This window comes from Thalassophryne amazonica, chromosome 3 (assembly GCF_902500255.1).
Source record: "Thalassophryne amazonica chromosome 3, fThaAma1.1, whole genome shotgun sequence".
NCBI lineage: Eukaryota > Metazoa > Chordata > Actinopteri > Batrachoidiformes > Batrachoididae > Thalassophryne > Thalassophryne amazonica.
The window spans coordinates 72322532-72342737 of NC_047105.1; the positions used below are offsets into that span (position 1 = coordinate 72322532).

Consider the following 20206-nt stretch of genomic DNA (forward strand, 5'->3'; position numbering starts at 1 on the left):
TTCCCACAGTCTCTCTCAAAGACAGTAAAATATCAATAAAGCCAATCAGTTCCAAAAATTGAACATGCTACTCACCCAGTTGTAAAGATTTCCAAACGTAAAGTCCACACCGTCATAGAAGCCCCCGTGCATGCACCGCATGCTCGATTGCCAGTCAGAGAACATTGCAGGTCCATGATAAGTCCTCACACGGCTCACCAGCCAGAGAACATGTCCTGGTCCAATATAAATCCTCATGCATGCTTCACCCGAACGATTTCCGGCCACACAATGTCCGACTGCAGCTCTCCCTTCAGCTTAAGTTCTCACGATTGTGGAACGTTATATAGAAAGTCTAACTTTATCCAATGTAAGGGATACATCTACATGTCCAGGCAGCCTGTGAAAAACTGTGTCATGATGTCCCATGTCCATGTACACAGCAGCAGTAAACCAGCATCCTGCCACACAAACAGCAGCATCACCACACGTCCAAAATCCGACATACTCTGAAAAAGTTAAGATTTTCAGGGTGACGTGTGTAGTCTCCTGTCTGCATGTCCTCTGTAAATCCGAGCCATCACTTTCGAATGAAAACTCAGAAGCTTTGTTATTGGATGTAGCACGTTCCTTTCACCCTGAGAGTCATCGAGATGTTTTGGCTTTTACTAAAAATGTACGTCACACACTGAGGATTGCTGACTAAGACGTTTTCCAGAAATGCACCTGCTAACGCTCAGAGTGAGAGGAATAATTACCAATAAAATACAACCCCTGGCAAAAATTATGGAATCACTGACCTCGGAGGATGTTGATTCAGTTGTTTAATTTTGCAGAAAAAAAGCAGATCACAGACATGACACAAAACTAAAGTCATTTCAAATGGCAACTTTTGGCTTTAAGAAACACTATAAGAAATCAGGAAAAAAAATTGTGCCAGTCAGTAACGGTTACTTTTTTAGACCAAGCAGAGGGAAAAAAAATATGGAATCACTCAATTCTGAGGAAAAAATTATGGAATCATGAAAAACAAAAGAACGCTCCAACACATCACTAGTATTTTGTTGCACCACCTCTGGCTTTTATAACAGCTTGCAGTCTCTGAGGCATGGACTTAATGAGTGACAAACAGTACTCTTCATCAATCTGGCTCCAACTTTCTCTGATTGCTGTTGCCAGATCAGCTTTGCAGGTTGGAGCCTTGGACCATTTTCTTCAACTTCCACCAAAGATTTTCAATTGGATTAAGATCCGGACTATTTGCAGGCCATGACATTGACCCTGTGTGTCTTTTTGCAAGGAATGTTTTCACAGTTTTTGCTCTATGGCAAGATGCATTATCATCTTGAAAAATGATTTCATCATCCCCAAACATCCTTTCAATTGATGGGATAAGAAAAGTCCAAAATATCAACGTAAACTTGTGCATTTATTGATGATGTAATGACAGCCATCTCCCCAGTGCCTTTACCTGACATGCAGCCCCATATCATCAATGACTGTGGAAATTTACGTTCTCTTCAGGCAGTCATCGTTATAAATCTCATTGGAACGGCACCAAACAAAAGTTCCAGCATCATCACCTTGCCCCATGCAGATTCGAGATTCATCACTGAATATGACTTTCATCCAGTCAGTCCACAATTGCTTTTCCTTAGCCCATTGTAACCTTGTTTTTTTCTGTTTAGGTGTTAATGATGGCTTTCGTTTAGCTTTTCTGTATGTAAATCCCATTTCCTTTAGGCGGTCTCTTATAGTTCGGTCACAGACGTTGACTCCAGTTTCCTCCCATTCGTTCCTCATTTGTTTTGTTGTGCATTTTCGATTTTTGAGACATATTGCTTTAAGTTTTCTGTCTTGACGCTTTGATGTCTTCCTTGGTCTACCAGTATGTTTGCCTTTAACAACCTTCCCATGTTGTTTGTATTTGGTCCAGAGTTTAGACACAGCTGACTGTGAACAACCAACATCTTTTGCAGCATTGCGTGATGATTTACCCTCTTTTAAGAGTCTGATAATCCTCTCCTTTGTTTCAATTGACATCTCTCGTGTTGGAGCCATGATTCATGTCAGTCCACTTGGTGCAACAGCTCTCCAAGGTGTGATCACTCCTTTTTAGATGCAGACTAACGAGCAGATCTGATTTGATGCAGGTGTTAGTTTTGGGGATGAAAATTTATAGGGTGATTCCATAATTTATTCCTCAGAATTGAGTGAGTCCATATTTTTTTCCCTCTGCTTGGTCTAAAAAAGTAACCGTTACTGACTGCCACAATTATTTTTCCTGATTTCTTATAGTGTTTCTTAAAGCCAGAAAGTTGCCATTTGAAATGACTTTAGTTTTGTGTCATGTCTGTGATCTGCTTTTCTTCTACAAAATTAAACAACTGAATGAACATCCTCTGAGGCTGGTGATTCCATAATTATTGCCAGGGGTTGTACATCTGTGACCATTAATTATTAGTACATGTGCGCGGAGAGACTTACAGTCATGAGTACTTTTACGTTGTCTGGCTAACTGGGATGTTAAACGTGCAACATGTCCTTTAATGTTGCATCCTCTGTTTCTCATTCAGACATGTACACACAAACACAGTCCTGTATACTCTATTCTCAAACTCAAAAAGTGATATAAGCTGCTGTCTGTTTTGTTGGTTTTATTTATTTTGCTTGTTTGTCTTCTTGTCTGCTTACCTGCTTTTGCACTTTATTTGTCCAGTGTCATCTTCTTGGTTGTCCTGTAAATAAAGGATTAAGATAAAAAAAAGGAAAAATAAAAAGAAATATGTTGAAAATCAGAGTTGGACGTGCTGGAGCGTCCTTGGACCTTAAAGCGTTAAAGGAAATTTACCCAGTTGCTAGCCAAAAATATTAAAGCTACTAGTTTTGTGTTATTATGTAAGCCTAATCATGTGTGATTAATTGCTGCATGCTTAAGTATTAGGATTCTCATCAACAGCAAGAGTTGTCTTTCAGAGATTTTTGTTATACCCCTGTCACACTACAGGCCGAATGCTGACCAAATGAAAATTTGACCTCCATTCGGGAAAAGTCGAGGGACATTCGAAAACCTCTGACAGCTATCTGAAGCTCATTCGCACGGCCAGCCTGAATGTAAAACACATGCTCCCAACTCTTGAGGTACCTTTGAGGTGGAAATTGCTCAAACGGCGGTGGAGAAGTGCAGTCTGACTGCATTCTAAGCATCCTAAATGGCATCTCAACAGCATTCAGAGCATTCTGATCGCGTTCAAAGGAACCTTAAAATGGTTCATGCGTGGCAGATACTGCCGGCACGTCCTGATTGTGCCCTGGATGGGCCGGACATCACCCTGTGCATTCCGTTCGGGGTGCACAAAGGACATATAGTAATGTGCAAAGTCCGTGGCATACAATCATTATGTGCACTAGACCTGAACATTGCGCAATCACACCGAAAACATCATGTGTCACTGTGAGTCAAAGCATCTCAGAGCTGTGCTAATGGCCGAATGATCCTCTGAACCGTGAGCTTCCATAATGACTGGATGATTCCGCTGCGCCGTGAGCTTCCATAACGGCTGGGCGATTCCGCTTTGCCGTGAGCTACCATAACGGCTGAACGATTCCGCTGTGCCGTGAGCTACCATAACGGCTGAACGATTCCGCTGCGCCGTGAACTGCCATAACGGCTGAACGATCCGCTGCACTGTGAGCTGTTGTAACGGCTGAATGCCCCGCTGCACGTTTGTGCTCTCATCATCTCATTGCTTTGCTGCATGTGCGTGAGCCCGTCTGACACTGGAGCATCCCACTGTCTGCTAAACAGCTGATATCTTGGTGAGTGAGAGAGAGGAGAGAGCGAGAGAGAGGGTGCACGTGGCTGCTGTGTAATGCCTTAATGTCAGGACCTGGCTTACCTCTCCTCTGGTTTCTATATTTTATCCAATATATGGACTGATACATATAAGCCAGGGTCCCCTGATCATGGGTTTACTGCAGTGCACCACAGACTAGTGGCTGTTACCGGTAATAACGGCTGTGGGTGTGCACATTTGTGATATGATGACATAATAATCTGATCACACACTCACATGCACTGTAATCATGCAATAGTCAGGGGATGCTGGTTTACATGTGCAACCCCATTTCCAATTAAGTTTGGACTTTGTGTTAAATGTAAATAAAAACAAAATACAATGATTTGCAAATCCTCTTCAACCTATATTCAATTGAATACATCACAAAGACAAGATATTTAATGTTCAAACTGATAAACTTTTTTGTTTTTGTGCAAATATTTGCTCATTTTGAAATAGATGCCTGCAACAAGTTTCGAAAAAGCTGGGACAGTGGTATGTTTACCACTGTGTTACATCACCTTTCCTTCCAACAACACTCAATAAGCGTTTGGGAACTGAGGACACTAACTGTTGAAGCTTTGTAGGTGGAATTCTTTCACATTCTTGCTTGATGTACGACTTCAGTTTTTCAACAGTCCGGGGTCTCCGTTGTCTTATTTTGCACTTCATAATGCGCCACACAGTTTCAGTGGCCGACAGGTCGAGTACCCGCACTCTTTTACTATGAAGCCATGCTATTGCAACACGTGCAGAATGTGGCTTGGCATTGTCTTGCTGAAATAAACAGGGACGTCCCTGAAAAAGACGCTTGAATGGCAGCATATGTTCCTCCAAAACGTGGATGTATCTTTCAGCGTTGATGGTGCCATCACAGATGTGTAAGTTGTCCATGCCATGGGCACTAACACACCCCCATACATCACAGATGCTGGCTTTTGAACTTTGCTCTGGTAACAATGTGGATGGACTTTGTCCTCTTTTGTCCGAAGGACACGACATCCATGATTTTCAAAAACAATTTGAAATGTGGACTCATCAGCAAACACATTAGTTCAAAAATTTGGCTACTGTTCCGACGAAGTGAAGCTGGCTTTGTTTAAAGCATTTTGTACACTTTGTATACTGCACATATGTGGATAAACTATAAGAAAGCGAGCCTTCGGAGACTACAAGTGGCTTATAATGACTCTTTGCGAATTTTACTAAAAAGGCCTCGATGGGCCAGTGCCACGGAAATGTTTGTGATGGCACGTGGCACTCTTCAAGCCATCTTAAGAACGATGATGTTTAGGTTCATCTTTAGTTTAAATAATTCTGATAATAAGATTGTTCTTAAACTGATTAACATTTCTTACAGTGCCACACGGTATACGTCACAGATTTGGAAACACTGGTATAAGTGTCTTTTATTCAAGGGTGTTTAGTGTCCCTATTTTATTTATTTATTTATTTATTTATTTATTTATATATATATTTTTCGTTGTTGTATGTATGGTGTTTTGTTTTTTTTTTTTTTATCTGGACCTTGAGTCTGTAATAAAGTATCTATCTATCTATCATCAGACCATGGCACACTTTTCCACTTTGCGTCTGTCCATTTCAAATGAGCTCAGGCCCAGAGAAGGTGGAGGTGTTTCTCGATGTTGTTGATGTATGGCTTTTGCTTTGCATGGTAAGAGTTTTAACTTGCATTTGTAGATGTAGTGACGCACTGTGTTAACTGACATTGGTTTTCTGAAGTGGTCCTGAGCCCATGCAGTAAGATCCTTTCACACAATGATGTCGGTTTTTAATGCAGTGCCTCCTGAGGGATCGAAGGTCACGGGCATTCAGTGTCTGTTTTCGGCCTTGCTGGTTACTTGTAGAAAGTTCTCCAGATTCACTGAATCTTCTGATTATATTATGGACTGTAGATGATGGAATCCCGAAATTCCTTGCAATTGAACGTTGAGAAACACTGTTCTGTTGTTGGACTGTTTTTTCACGCAGGTGTTCACAAAGTGGTGATCCTTTCCCCCATCTTTGCTTGTGAATGATTGCGCCTTTTGGGGATGCTCCTTTTATACCCAATCATGACACTCACCTGTTTCCAATTAACCTGTTCACCTGTGGAATGTTTCAAACAGGTGTTCTTTGAGCATTCATCAACTTTCCCAGTCTTTTGTTGCCCGTCCCAGCTTTTTTGAAAGATGTTGCAGGCATCCATTTCAAAATGAGCAAATACTTGCACACAGACAAAACAGTCTATCCATTTCAACATTAAATATCTTGTCTTTGTGGTGTATTCAGTTGAATATAGGTTGAAGAGGATCTGAAAATCATTGTTTTCTGTTTTTATTTATATTTCACACAATGCCCCAACTTAATTGGAGTTGGGGTTGTAATCAGTTCATGGGTTGGATGTCATTCGAAATTCAGCAGTGAGACACAGCAGGCCTTCAAAAGCACCGACCACAGCACTCACTCAGCCACGCCCCTCCTCTTGCTTTCCTTCCACCCAGACCTCGGGCGGCGGACGGACTGCACACGTACAGCAGTTGAGGTGCATTCTGCATTTTCCTGCTGCATTCTGCTGGAATTGTCAGGATTTGTGCTGTATTTTGGCTGCATTCAACCTCCATTCTGGGTATTCGTACAGTGTTCCGGGTCCATTTAACCTAGATTTCAGAGCTGCTGCATGCCCAATATGTGCGAATCATTCGAGGTGGCTTCAACACACATTCTGGGTATTTGAACAGCATTTGTACATGGCTGTCTGAATGTCTGTCCCTCCTGACTGCGCCTCGAAGTCCCCCCCCCCCCCCCCCCCCCCATTCGCCTTGATTCTGGCTAATTCGTGCTAAGTGTGACGGGGGCTTTAGTTTTGTTGCTAAGTGCCCAGTCACACGGCACACGACGATTCCTGAACGAAGGGAAAAAGTAAAAAACGTCACAGTTCGTTGAGAAAAGGTGGATGAAAGAGCTTTTATCACCGAACAGTCTGCGAAGCAAGAGCGCAAAAGGGACGAAAGAGGAACTTAACAAAACCGAAGCTCACGATCTCAACGCTTTAAAGAAACGCGCCTGGAGCCACAGCTGCAGCAGTGTGTGTCTGCATCTCTGAGTTCCAGGACTCGGCGCTGGGATGGAGCTCATAGTGCGTGAGTCCTGGAGAAACTGCAAACAGAATCTGTGGAGATCTGTGCGCACGTCAGTGGACCACCTGCTCCTCATCCAGAACAAAAGAGGGATCATCTCCATCATCATCAGAATCCACACTGTCTGTCGACATGCTGCGCGCTCCGTCTTCCTCCAATTAAAAAAAAAAAGAAAAAAGAAAAAGTGTGCCGTGGTCACTGCTGTATCACTGTATTATGTTCTAAGCCATATATATTTATTTATAACAGAAAACTGTCAAAAGGGAGAATAAATATAAATATAAGTGTAAAGATGATTGAATATATCAGAGCAGTAAATTAATCAGTGCGTGTGAACGCGCGCATTGACTCACGTGCAGTTATTCCACCAGCTGATCACTGATCCACAACGTGGATTCTTCCTTCCAGAACAGTTCTTTATATCATAATTTTGATTCATCTACCTGTTGCCACATGTACAGAAGGACTGGATTGTTATTCCTACACTCATATTGTTATATTTAATACAAAATAATCAGCGCACGCAGGAGCTCCTGCTGCCGCTGATGCTGCATTCAAGTACCGTCGGAAATTACACAACTTTTTGTTGTTTCAAATTCAACAGTTGCTTGTGGCAAAATAATTAATTATATCCACAAAAAAGCTTTAATTCTGGCCTATGTAAGGTGCCTGAGCCCATTGAAGCTGCCCCCCCCACACACACACACACAGATAAAAAAATATCCAAGCAAGCAGGCTGAGTTTGTCCTGTAATTTCCAACGGTACATGAAGCAGCCGCAGCCTTAGCGCTCAGAAATCAGCTTCTGCACTGTGTGAAAACATTCAGCTGCTCCAACGAAGTCAAATTAAACAATAACGATACAAAAACTACACAAACGATTAAAAACGTCAAGAACGACAGCAAAACGAAACACAGAAGAATTGAGGTTTTCGTTGCCCTTCGTTCAAATTTTTCAACAGTTTAAAAATCCTGACGAAGTTCCAGCTGCAGGAACGAAGCTGCACGAAGGGTAAACGATGCCAACAACAGTCAACGAAAGTCCAAATTTCTTGTTTCGTCAGGGCTTCGTCACCCTTCGTTAAGGGCCTTAAGCTGACCTCCGGGTCAGATTTCTTTAGAATGTTTTTATGGCCTTAAAAAACAGCATTTCCCAGAATGTACAAGCCAAACAGGATTCAAATGTAATACATACATTATGTCTTATACTGCTTTGTGTTTGTTACAGTTACCATAGCTGCTAATGGCACAATTCAGCTGGCGACTCCAGGGTCCGAAGCCATTCAAGCACTGCAGACTGTTGGCATTGCCAACTCTGGTGGGACCCAGCAAGGCACCACCATACTTCAGTATGCCCAAACACCTGATGGTCAACAGATATTGGTACCGAGCAACCAGGTTGTTGTACAGGGTAAGTGGAAAAACTACATACAGTGCATCTGGAGAGTATTCATAGCACTTCACTTCTTCCACATTTTTTATGTTACAGCCTTATTCCAAAATGGATAAAATTCCATTATTTTCCTCAAATTTCTGCACACAATACTCCATAATGACAATGTGAAAAAAGTAGATTTTAGATTTTTGCAAATTTATTAAAAATACAAAAAAAAAAAAAACTAAGAAATTACATGTACATAATTGGAGTCCACCTGGGGTAAATTCAGTTGATTGGACATGATTTGGAAAGGTGTGTACCTGTCTACATATAAGGTCCCACAGTTGACACTGCAAGTCAGAGCATGAACCAGTCATGAAGTCAAAGAAATTGTCTGTCAGCCTGAGACAAGAGTGCCTTGAGGCACAAACCTGGGGAAGGGTACAGAAACATTTCTGCTGCTTTGAAGGTCCCAATGAGCACAGTGGCCTCCATCATCCATAAATGGAAGACGTTCGGATCCACCAGGATTCTTCCGAGAGCTGGCCACCCATCTGAACTGAGCGATTGGGGAAGAAGGGTCTTAGTCAGGGAGGTGACCAAGAACCCGATGGTCACTCTGTCAGAGCTCCAGTATTCCTCTGTGGAGAGAGGAGAACCTTCCAGAAGGACAACCATCTCTACAGCAATCCATGAATTAGGTCTGTATGGTAGATTGGCCATATGGAAGCCACTCCTTAGTGAAAGGTACAGGGCAGCCCGCCTGTAGTTTGTATTCATGAAAACTGTATTCATGTTGTTATTATGGGGTTGTGAGTAGAATTCTGAGGGGAAAAAATGAATTTGAATAAGCTTCCCCAGCCTGTCTGGCCAGAGACAGACTGGCATTGGGAAAGTGGCCTACTGATAGACACTGTGGCAGCACTGGGGTTAAATAAATTTCAGTAAGCGTGTTAAATACTTTTTCCCTGTCATTTCATTTTTGTTACACGTAACGTAATGTCTGTACTTATTTTTGTTTTCTTTGCGTGTAAGAATTACTTTGGTTATTACCAACATCTAATGAAAATGTGATGTCAATAATACCTATAGAAATACTTTTACTGAGAAACTGGTTGCTTTGGGATCTTGCCATCCCTTTGCGGACACTAAAACTAAGGTGGTTTAGGGACAACAGTTAAATTTTGTGAGGAGTTTTGTGATTTTTAATTTCCTTCTCAATTGATTGATTTATTTATTTATTTTACTTTGCATGGTTCATTTTCTTTAACATTTATAGTTTTTCCAAATCTCATTCTTTTATATTTGTGTTTTTGTCTGTTGGTGTGATTAAGATTATATTGGTATGAATGTTTAAATTCTGACTGTCTTGTTCTCTGTTACTGAATGTAATAATCCTTGGTCATAGAGTCTTGAGCTCACGGTTGTACTTTCTAGTTTCATAGTGCAGGGGCTCATGTTCTGTTTCACCTCACCTGAAAACACAATTGCCTCTGAGCACCATGACTGTGCATATAATTAAGTTTTGTGGCCTGCACTACAGTACTTTATGTTAGGGGTCTGCGATATGGACAAAAAAAAAAACTTTTGTGATTTTGATGACAACAAAAATTACATTATTTTCTTTGAAATGTGCTTGTAAAAGGCTTAGTAGTAGTAGCAGGCATTAATTGTTACTTAGGAATGACGTAATGAACACAATGTTTCAGGAAAAGTCTCTGATTTATCTAGTATATGCATCAGGAAAAACATTAATCATAAATGCAAATACTACTTTAACAAGGTTTGCATAAGAAATTTGGCCACTGAGTCCTGGGACAAACTAATGGCCCCGTCACATGTAACAGGAAGTTGGGCAAAAGAAGCAGAAACCTGCCAAAAGGCCGCAGAAAAAAAATTTAATTGGGTAGCTGTGAAAAAAATCCACCTGCGGTCGGGAGGGACACGCAGTTGGACAGGCATGAACGATCATGCAGCAATGGTTTTGTGCATGCCTGTGGTGCGCCCATGAACACAGTGTGAGCATGTGGAAAGTCACGCCCACACAGCAAAGGAGCAATGAGATGCTGGACGTATGTACATAAATGATTGAAAATGTGTAAGCACAAAATTGTGGCAGCACAGATTCAGAACGTTATATGAACAATGATTGTGCTATTTAAATGTAAGACAGTCATGTTACTGATCATGAATCTTTTCTACTGGGAAAAAAAAGAAACAAAACGTCGCAATTTCTATAATAATTCCTTTACGCACAATACAAGAATGATCCACCTCCTAGACGTACACTAGGAAGTGATAAACTGACATGATTTCTTTTTCTTCCTTTTATTTTTTACATGAATGACCTGATGCGCTCGTATCATAAACACATGAGCTGGCTCCGCATGCCCAGCGCGCACTGAAGCACTGGTGACCGCATTACAAAGATGTGTTTTTGATTACAATGTGAGGAGAGCCCGCCGATGCATGCGTCTTGCGGTGGTGTCTTGTAATGTGATATTACATATGTGTTCTCCATCTTTGAGTAACGAAGTCAAATGCAGCTTTGACTGCATGGTCATTGCCGTGTGCGCTGAGATATGGTTATTTGAAAGAAAAAAAAAATAATGTACAGAATGACAATTTAAAATGTGGGAGATTTCAGACTTTTTTTTACACTTTTCCCCTGCATAGTTTTCAATTTGAAAAGTTTGAATTCCCAAGTCATAATATCATCAGGCTGGGGGGCATTCACTTTAGAGTGTTAAAACCTCACCTTGTCCTTGTGATTCAGATTTTGACACCCCTCTATATTGTCAAAAAATAAAATAAAAATGGAAAAACAAAAGGTCCATCTTTCCTCCCTGAGTCAGCAGGTGCATTTCTGGAAAATATCTTACTGCTCTGCATTTTACTCTTCATCTGTCGGCATTTCTCAGTGTGTGATGTACATTTTAGGAAAAGCAGAAACATCAGGCTGACACAGTGAAGAAACGAACACTTCTTCGTCGGATAAAGAAGCTTGTGAGCTTTCATTCAAAAGTAAAGGTTTGGATTTACAGAGGCTGTACAGAGAGGCAGGAGGCGACACACTTCACCCCAAAACTTAATATTTTCAGAGTCTGTCAGATTTTGGATTCTAACGTGTGGTGACGCTGTTGTTTGTGTCGCTGGACACTATTTTAGTCCCGCCATGAGCGTGCACGCAGAGCGTCTTCATGACGCTGTTTTGTATAGGCTGGACACGCAGATGGATTTTTTTTTACAATGGGAAATAGTAGCAATACGTTATTTTCAGGAAATAATGGACTTTCTATCTAACCATGAGAGAACATTGTGAGGAGCTCCGCAACACCAGCTGGTGATCGCGCGCAGTCCGTGCATGGGGACTCCTTTGGTGGAGCGGACTTTGGAAATCACAAGTGGATGACTGTTCAGAGTTTTTTGTTTTGTTTTTTTTCTTCTTCTTCTTCTTCTCAGTGGAACTGGTAGGTTTTATCTTTATTTTACTTTGAGAGTCTGTCTTGACGTGAGACTGTTCTGTAACGGAGCAGCATGCACCGCACTCGCCCAGTGTGCACGCGCACTAAGTTTTTGCACAGTGGAAAGCGGCTACTTTTACCGTGACTGCCTCAAAATTAACAGTTATAACTTAAAAAAAACAAGTCATCATAACACCACAGCACACTTATATAAACTTTGTAATTAATCTATGGTTCCGTTTTTAACATTAGCAGCCTTGAAGTACGTGGTTTCCTCAAAAAACGCTGTCGGAAACACTTGGAAATGTTCTGATTTAAGCACGTCATTTAAAAAATAGAAGAATGGAAATAATGCACGCCGCTGTCCAGCACCAGAGTCTCAAAGTGTGTCTCGGTACCTGAAGAATTTCGAATTCCATTCTGCTGTTTTCCTCATAAAAGCCACCGTTTACTGTCACAGAAGCTGCAATATCATTCTCAGCCTCTGAACTGATTGATCCCGCAACAGACAGCGTTGATAGAGTTGGTTGTGCAACTGCCTCCGTGAAAACAAAACCACCTCCGTTTTGGTCTCACAGGACGGCTTTGAGATGACGTTCAGACAGCTGTCGGTGGTTTTTCCATCGAGTGATTATCCGAGAAATTGTGGATGTGCCTGGACATGCCAGAACATCTCCTGTGAGGCTTCATCACGGCGTTGCTTTGCGCCATGCGGCACCGCCGCGACACGCGGAATTCCTCCGCACGTCTTTCTCAATGTGCCGAAAAAGTGCTGATGTCCACGTCTTTTCACAATTCCTGTGCTAGCCAGATGACGTCCCGGATAAAACACAGCATCCAGTTTGGAAATGAACGGCACATTCCACTGTTACAGGAGTTTTTGTCATGGAAAGAAGAGCGGAGGAATTCCGCGTCGCAGTGGTGCCGCATGGCGCAAAGCAACGCCGTGATGAAGCCTCACAGGAGATGTTCTGGCATGTCCAGGCACATCCACAATTTCTCAGATAGTCACTCGATGGAAAAACCACCGACAGCTGTCTGAATGCCATCTCAAAGCCGTCCTGTGAGACCAAAACGGAGGTGGTTTTGTCTCGTTCCAGTAGCGAATCCATCGTGACGCGCAAAGCCTCCGCTCGGCTTTCCATGACAAAATCTCTTGTTAAAAGTGAAATCTGCCGGAAAATGGTTGATGTCCAGCTCTTGTGATAACCAAAGAAATTGCACACGATGGTCACGGATCCATACAGCCATCCGTTTAGAAATGACATGGTCGCTCAGCCTGTCGATGGCGGCTTCGGAGTGCGGCGCACCACCAGTCGCTCTGGGCCGTCCTTAAAGCGACAGTAACACTCAGTAATCTCTTTGAAGCCCATAAAATTTTCACCAAAAACCATCTGAATTTCTTGAATGGTGTCCACTTTGATGTCCCTCACAGTTTCTGAAAAAATTTTGATCAAGCAAAGCGGCAGTCTGAGCCATTCCTAAACAATGAAAAAAATGACGAGAGGGGTGGACCACTCCTCACTCAAAGCCTGCTCACAGGCGAATGACGCAACCGACAGGCGTGAAAAAACTCACGCATGCGCACGAAGGTTCAAGCTTGGCTGACGCAATCACACGTGATTCAAATCCATATGGTTTTTGAAAAAAATAATAAGGTCGGATACTTTTCTAATAGACCGCATATACCAGTAAATTAGCCATACAATTTTGTGAACTGGAAAATAGATTCGTAAATGATATTTCAATGATTTTAGTTCACTAAAAACTAACATACCAGGAGTGTCGATTTGGCAAATCAGAGATAACAAGCTTTCCCGCCAATCTAATACTCAGAAATGGGACGAGAACCCTTAAATTGAATTGAAAATATGAATTCATCAAACTATGCCCCTTGATCACACATTATTGCTCCATCAGCTTAAGAGCAAGTCCTAGACCATTTAGTATAGTAGAGCAATGGCTTTGGCAGCCATATTGAATTTTCTGATAGACTGCATGATCTGATTTGCAAAATACTGGTGGAAATGGATTCCTTGACCATAAAAACCTATGGCTAGACACCAGACGTGTGGCCGTAGTCCTTCCAGAATAGGAGATACGACACTTTGAAGTTTAGGGGGCCTCGTCCGGTGGCCATCTTGGATTTGCACAATGGAAACGCCTGGTTATGATTTTTAAGACAATAATTGCTATTTCCTTCGGCGTAACTCACCAAATCATGCCAAAAAAAAAAAAACAACAGTTCCTACCACTGGATTCTGGACAAATTTCAAGATGGCACAAAATCTTATTTTGATTAGTATGGTCTGAAGTACCAGAATCTGTTGAGAAAACCTTGACAGGAAAAATGGCAGTTTTTACCTGGCTCAGCCCTGTCTAACAGTGGGAGGAGTCACAAAACAGCTGTCTTTGTGTTCAGATCATGTTTGTCTGCTGTTGCTTTGTCAGCTTTAAACCTGGTCTTACCTTGTCATCTTGTGTTCTTGTCAGGTGCTGGTGGAGAAGTGCAAACATATCAAATTCGCACAGCATCCACATCCAGCTCTCTGCCTCAGACCGTAGTCATGTCTTCTCCCATGGGTCTAACTGATAGCAAGGCTGACGATCCAACACTGAAGAGGGAAATTAGACTCGCAAAAAACAGGTAAATACGCAGTTTTGAATTTCAGGGTGTATTATCAAAGTCAGAAAACTAGACTATATATATATATATATATATATATATATATATATATACACACAGGGTGGGCCAATAAAATGTTACCACTTTTTTAATTCGTACAATTAGAGAGTGTACTACAACAACCCACAGACCATTGAGGTCCTGAAGACCAACATCTGTCAGGAAATTTGGAGAATCCCTCTTGAGATGTGTGGCAATGTCATCACAAACTTCAGTGTGCGTGTTGCAGCTGTAATCCAAAGAAGAGCGTGGATTGAACATGTCATCAATTACTGAACTGTGCGGAAAACAAGAGACAAAGTGGGAAACCTTTGGTATCAAATGTTAATTTGATGCTTCTGTTACAAGTCTGTAAATAAAATTTTCGAATAAGTTCTCATTTCAAAAACTTGTGTACGATCAAAAAGTGGTAGCATTTTATTGGCCCACCCTGTATATGTATATACACACACACACACATCGAAATAATGTTGTGTTACAGTGATACCTGTCAGTGGGTAGGATACATTCAGCAGCAAATTAACATTTTGTCCTCAAAGTTGATGTGCTGGAAGCAGGAAAAACGGGGATGCACAAAGCTGTCCCGGGATGTTACCAATCTGTAGTGGTCGTACCTACCAAAAGTGGTCGAATGAAGGAAAACCAGTGAGCCTTCCATTCTGAGTCTTGTTGAAGGACTGGAACACAGCAACAACCAATCCCGCAGGCAGGATCTGAAATGGGGTGTTGGTGGTGGGGTTCTTTTTTTGGTGAAAGTCAACATTTGTCAGCAGGGACTCGCCCCCAGAGAATTTTGTGATTTTGGTGTTTGGATGACTATTTTCTCTTTCCCCAATTTAGTTGTACTGCTTAATTTAGTTGTACTGCTTAATATATTTGTATTTTATTTATTTATTTATTTTATTTTATTTTTTTATACCCCAAATTGATATCACAACCTACATGTTTGTTTAATAAGAGTCTGATGCAAGGGAGAGAAGCAACCAAGTGGTGGGGATGGTGTGGAAGGGTGGCCCTTTCAAAAAATTTGAGTCTCTCTCTCTCTCTCTCTCTCTGTGTGTGTGGGGGGGGCTTTGATCACTAAAACCGGGGAGAGCTGACATTGGCTGTTTGGAATGTGACAATCTGAGCAGCAGGAGACTGGCGTTGTGTGTTCGCTGCTCCTCTGGTTTTTCTCGTTTGTAACTTGGTTTTTAGTGGCTTGAGTGTAATTTTTCCTTTGGGTATGTATTTGGCGTGGTTCTTGGTGGTTCAGTGTGCATTTTTAACCATTTGTGATTGTTTGGTGCCTTTTTTGCACTGCATGACGGCACACTTCACTTCCTCGGCTAGCGCGATGCTAAGCTACTCTGCAGCTGAGCTACGGAGCTTGAACAACAATAATGTCCCTCGGGACATTCTCGCTATCAGAGAGCTTGGCTTGCTCCGCCGACTTCGTTGCATCCACAGAGGCTCCCGGAGAAAGTTTGTATTCCATCGGACTGGGTTGTCTGTGCCGGTTATCTGGTCAGCTGAGCGCATCGGTGCTTGGTGCTCACGTCATCAGAGAACTGCACCTTCTGGGACTTGTAGTCCTGATGTGATGACAGCGGTTTCTGACACTCTCCAGGTGCTGGATGGAAAATATGGAGTGGATTTTAAGCTGCTCAGGCCTATTCAAAGATGTCAGTCTGTCAACCCCACGGAAGTCTTCAGTTTGGGTCACATTAATATCAGATCACTGACCTTGAAATCCCTGTTGATTAACGATATAATTATGGTTCATCACTTAGATATGATTGGGTTATGTGAAACCTGGCTCAAACCCACAGCTGTTCTTCCTCTGAATGAGGTCTGCCCACCAGCGTATACATTCAGTCATGTGTATATAAATCTAGGTTGACCTTATTGGCTGTTGGGGGTCAGAAATATAATTTGTTTGAGCATCTGACTGTCCACTCTGCCCATGATGCTACGTACTGTCAGGGTCAAAGTATGGAAATCAGTCATGTTATTTTGTCACTGTTTATAGGCCTCCCGACCCATATTCTGAATTCTTAGATGAATTTGGTGCATTCATCTCTAGCCTGTCAGCTAGTGCAGACAACATTTTGATTATTGGTGACTTTAACATTCATATAAATAAGCTTTGTGATCCCCTCTGCAAATCATTTATGGAACTTGTGGATGCATTAGGATTCGAGCAATGCATTCAGGATTCGACGCACATTAGTGGAAATACCCTTGATTTGGTTCTCGCACATGGCTTTGCTGTCACAAACATCGACATTTTGCGTCTTGCCTTGGTTGGTCTCTGACCACTCATTTATTAGGTTTACATGCAAAAGCCTTGTCTACTTCTGCGGCGACGCATTAATCCCTCAACTATGACTGAACTCGAAGTAGACTGCCTGAAATTTTGGCTTCAGGTTTGGAGAATGTTCAGTCAATGGATAGTCTTGCGGATGGCTTGAAATCAGCGCTCAAGGCTACACTGGATAAGGTTGCACCTCCTCTTTTGGGGCCATGCCTTCAAGGCACAGTTGCCTTGATTCAGTGGTTACTTGCGTGACCTTAGGCAGAAGGCTACAGGTTTGGAACGTAAATGGCGTAGTTCCAAATTAGAGGTGTTCCACCTTGCGTTGTGTGATGCCGTCTTGGATTAGAGTCATGCACCACTGGCTATAAAGCGGGCCTATTATTCTGATTTGATCAATAAAAACAAGCATAACTCAAAGTTTTTGTTTGAAACTGGCATTTCTCATTCATGGACAGCCACCTGTTATTCACTCTCCCTTTTCAGCACAGGACTTGGACTATTTCGAGAAGAAAATTGAGGATATTAGGTTGAGGATATCTCAGCAGGCCTTTGTCCAACCACCGCATACTGCTATGGAGGTGGATGCTCCCACTGAGGTGTTACCTAGATTTACACATTTTGATGGTATCTCGCTAGGCGCGCTGAGGAAGCTCATGACGTCTACTAAAAGCACAACCTGTTTACTTGATCCTATATCAACAAAACTGTTTAAGGACCTGTGGCCCATTCTTGAACTGACTATGTTGGAAATTATAAATCTCTCATTAACTTCTGGATCTGTTCCTAAATGTTTCAAGTCTGCAGTGATTAAACCATTACTTAAGAAATCCAATCTTGACACTAGTGTATTGAAAAATTATAGACCAATATCAAATCTATCATGTTTGTTCTAAAATCCTGGAAAAAGTGGTTTTGCGACAGCTCGTGGACCACCTCACTGAGAATCTTTTTGAGCCATTGCAGACTGCTTTTAGAAAATATCACTCCACAGAAACAGCACTTACTAAAGTTGTGAATAACCTTTTGCGAGCAATGGACTCGGATACCGCTACAGTCTTGGTGCTGTTGGATCTTAGTGCTGCGCTTGATACTGTGGAGCATCTTATTTTACTCGATAGGCTGGAGAATCATTTTGGGATTACTGAAACTGCCCTTGCATGGTTGACGTCATACCTGTCCAGTTGTTCTTACTGTGTGTTGTGCAATGGCACTTCCTCTGATCTTAGGGACATGAAGTTTGGGGTTTCGCAGGGATCTGTTTTAGGCCCCCTGCTTTTTTCCCTTTATGTAGCACCCCTTGGGAATATACTGCGGTGTTTTGGGATTCCCTTTCACATCCCACTCTGATAAATCAAGATGGCTACTACATGCATGGCAGCCATATTGATTTTATTTTCTGCCTTATAAATCTTAAAAATGCCCAGTCTTTTTGTTTTCATTTTCTCAGGGTACTAAAAGTATGTTAGGGTGGTAAGGATGTTTCATATAGATTCGTGGCATGCTCCAATAATCAAGATGCCCCCATGGCAGCCATCTTGACTTTGGTTTTCACTAAATAACTCATTAATATCTTATCAGTCGGGAGGAGCTTGGAGTCGAGCCGCTGCTCCTCCACATCGAAAGGAGTCAGTTGAGGTGGCTCGGGCATCTTTTTCGGATGCCCCCTGGACGCCTTGCTGGAGAGGTGTTCCGGGCACGTCCCATTGGGAAGAGGCCCCAGGGAAGACCCAGGACACGCTGGAGGGACTACATCTCTCGGCTGGCTTGGGAACGCCTTGGGGTTCCCCCGGAGGAGCTGGGGGAGGTGTGTGTGGATCGGGAGGTCTGGGCGGCTTTGCTTGAGCTGCTGCCCCCGCGACCCGACTCCGGATAAAGCGGAAGAAAATGGATGGATGGATGGATAGATGGTATGTTTGGGTGCTTAAAGAGACACTTTACTCATCAATGTTAACCCATAAAATAACAGATTATATATTGAAACAGTGACATTTTAAATAAAACAAGATTTGCAATAGATTAGCTTAATTTTTATGATTTAAAAAAAAACTGACAGCCTTCCATGTGCTACATGTATGAAGTCACAAGTGCTGATTTTGCACAGCCTCTATACATGTATAGATACTGCAGTAAAATACCTGAAAGTCTTACACTTAAATTATAATGTGACATCAGAAAGTAGCAAATTATATTTCTTGCTCTTATTTATGAATATTAGTCAAATCATTAGCCTTTGAGATTTGGTAAGACGTTTTACTGACATCTCTATACGTGTTTACATTCAACAGTGTGTTAAGAGCACTTGTGAGGTCATAGCACAGGCAACTGGAGGAAACTTCATTTGAAAAATTCTCAAAAATTAAATTCCAATAATTATCAAACTGTATTTCAAGGTTGATTTGATCATTATCTTTATCTTTTAGAAACTACTATTTTAATAGGAGTGGAGTGTCCCTTTAATAGGGCCTTTTCAATTGCATGTAAATCCTTAAAGCCATGGTCCATTCCTTGTAAAATCAGGCTTTTGTTTACTTTTAGTAAATTACTCCTACAAAACCTTGGCCTTTAATTTGATGTAAAACCTCTTGGGCACTACGGAAGGCATGTTTCAAACACAGTTTTTTTTCTTCTTTCTTCTGATTTAGTTTTTACAGCAAGTGAAATAATGGACCTATTAAAAAAAATCAAACTTAACACATTGTTCCCTGCATGGTGCAACAACTGGCATCAATGAAACTGTGCAGGAAGTTAGCATAGTTCCATACATATTTGGAAATGTGTCTTTTGATCATCTGTAAATAAAGACACTTTTGTGGGGCAGGGATCATTATTTTGGCAAAATATTCCAGTCTTTGGGCCTTTTCATGCAAAAGAGCGACCGGGATTTTATTCAGAGAATAGAGATTGTTAAAAAAAAAAAAAAAAAACTACATTCTCAAGACCCTAGTGGTCCATACTTAAAAACAAATACATGTTCCACTTGTTTTGAAGAATTTTTTTTTTTCACTGTTGCTGTTGCATTGCTTGGTGAACACGCTCGTATCTATGTATTTTGGATCAAGGATGAACGGTGCCAAAACGGAACACTAATAAGACTAATAGTTTTGGAGAAGCTATGAATACTAGCTAACATTGCTAATTACATTTTGGATTTGCACGCCTTTCCAGCAGGGGGCAGTAAATCATCTTTATATTAAAAGTGTGAGCGTAAGTGCATAAAATTGTAAATACGTTAAAAATACATGAATGACACAAGAAAGTGAAAATACTTATTTCCATTGCGGTCTATTTCAAAATCAAATTACAAAATAGAAGTGAGAAAATAAAAAATAATGATAATAAATTATAATAATAATAATAGAGTGTATATAATAACAACAACCTAAACAATTTATAAATACATTAAGACAGTGTCTGGAAGTGTT

General features: G+C 41.5%; 1 protein-coding gene across 2 annotated transcripts in view; it reads left to right on the top strand.

Moving 5' to 3' along the window:
* Positions 1-20206, top strand: part of atf1 (activating transcription factor 1) — a 71183-nt gene that overhangs the window by 37698 nt on the left and 13279 nt on the right. For both annotated transcript variants that reach the window (XM_034166709.1, XM_034166710.1), the window contains 2 exons: positions 8186-8368; positions 14293-14446. In XM_034166709.1, the coding sequence (XP_034022600.1) occupies positions 8186-8368; positions 14293-14446 (337 nt within the window). The remainder of the gene's footprint in view (positions 1-8185; positions 8369-14292; positions 14447-20206) is intronic.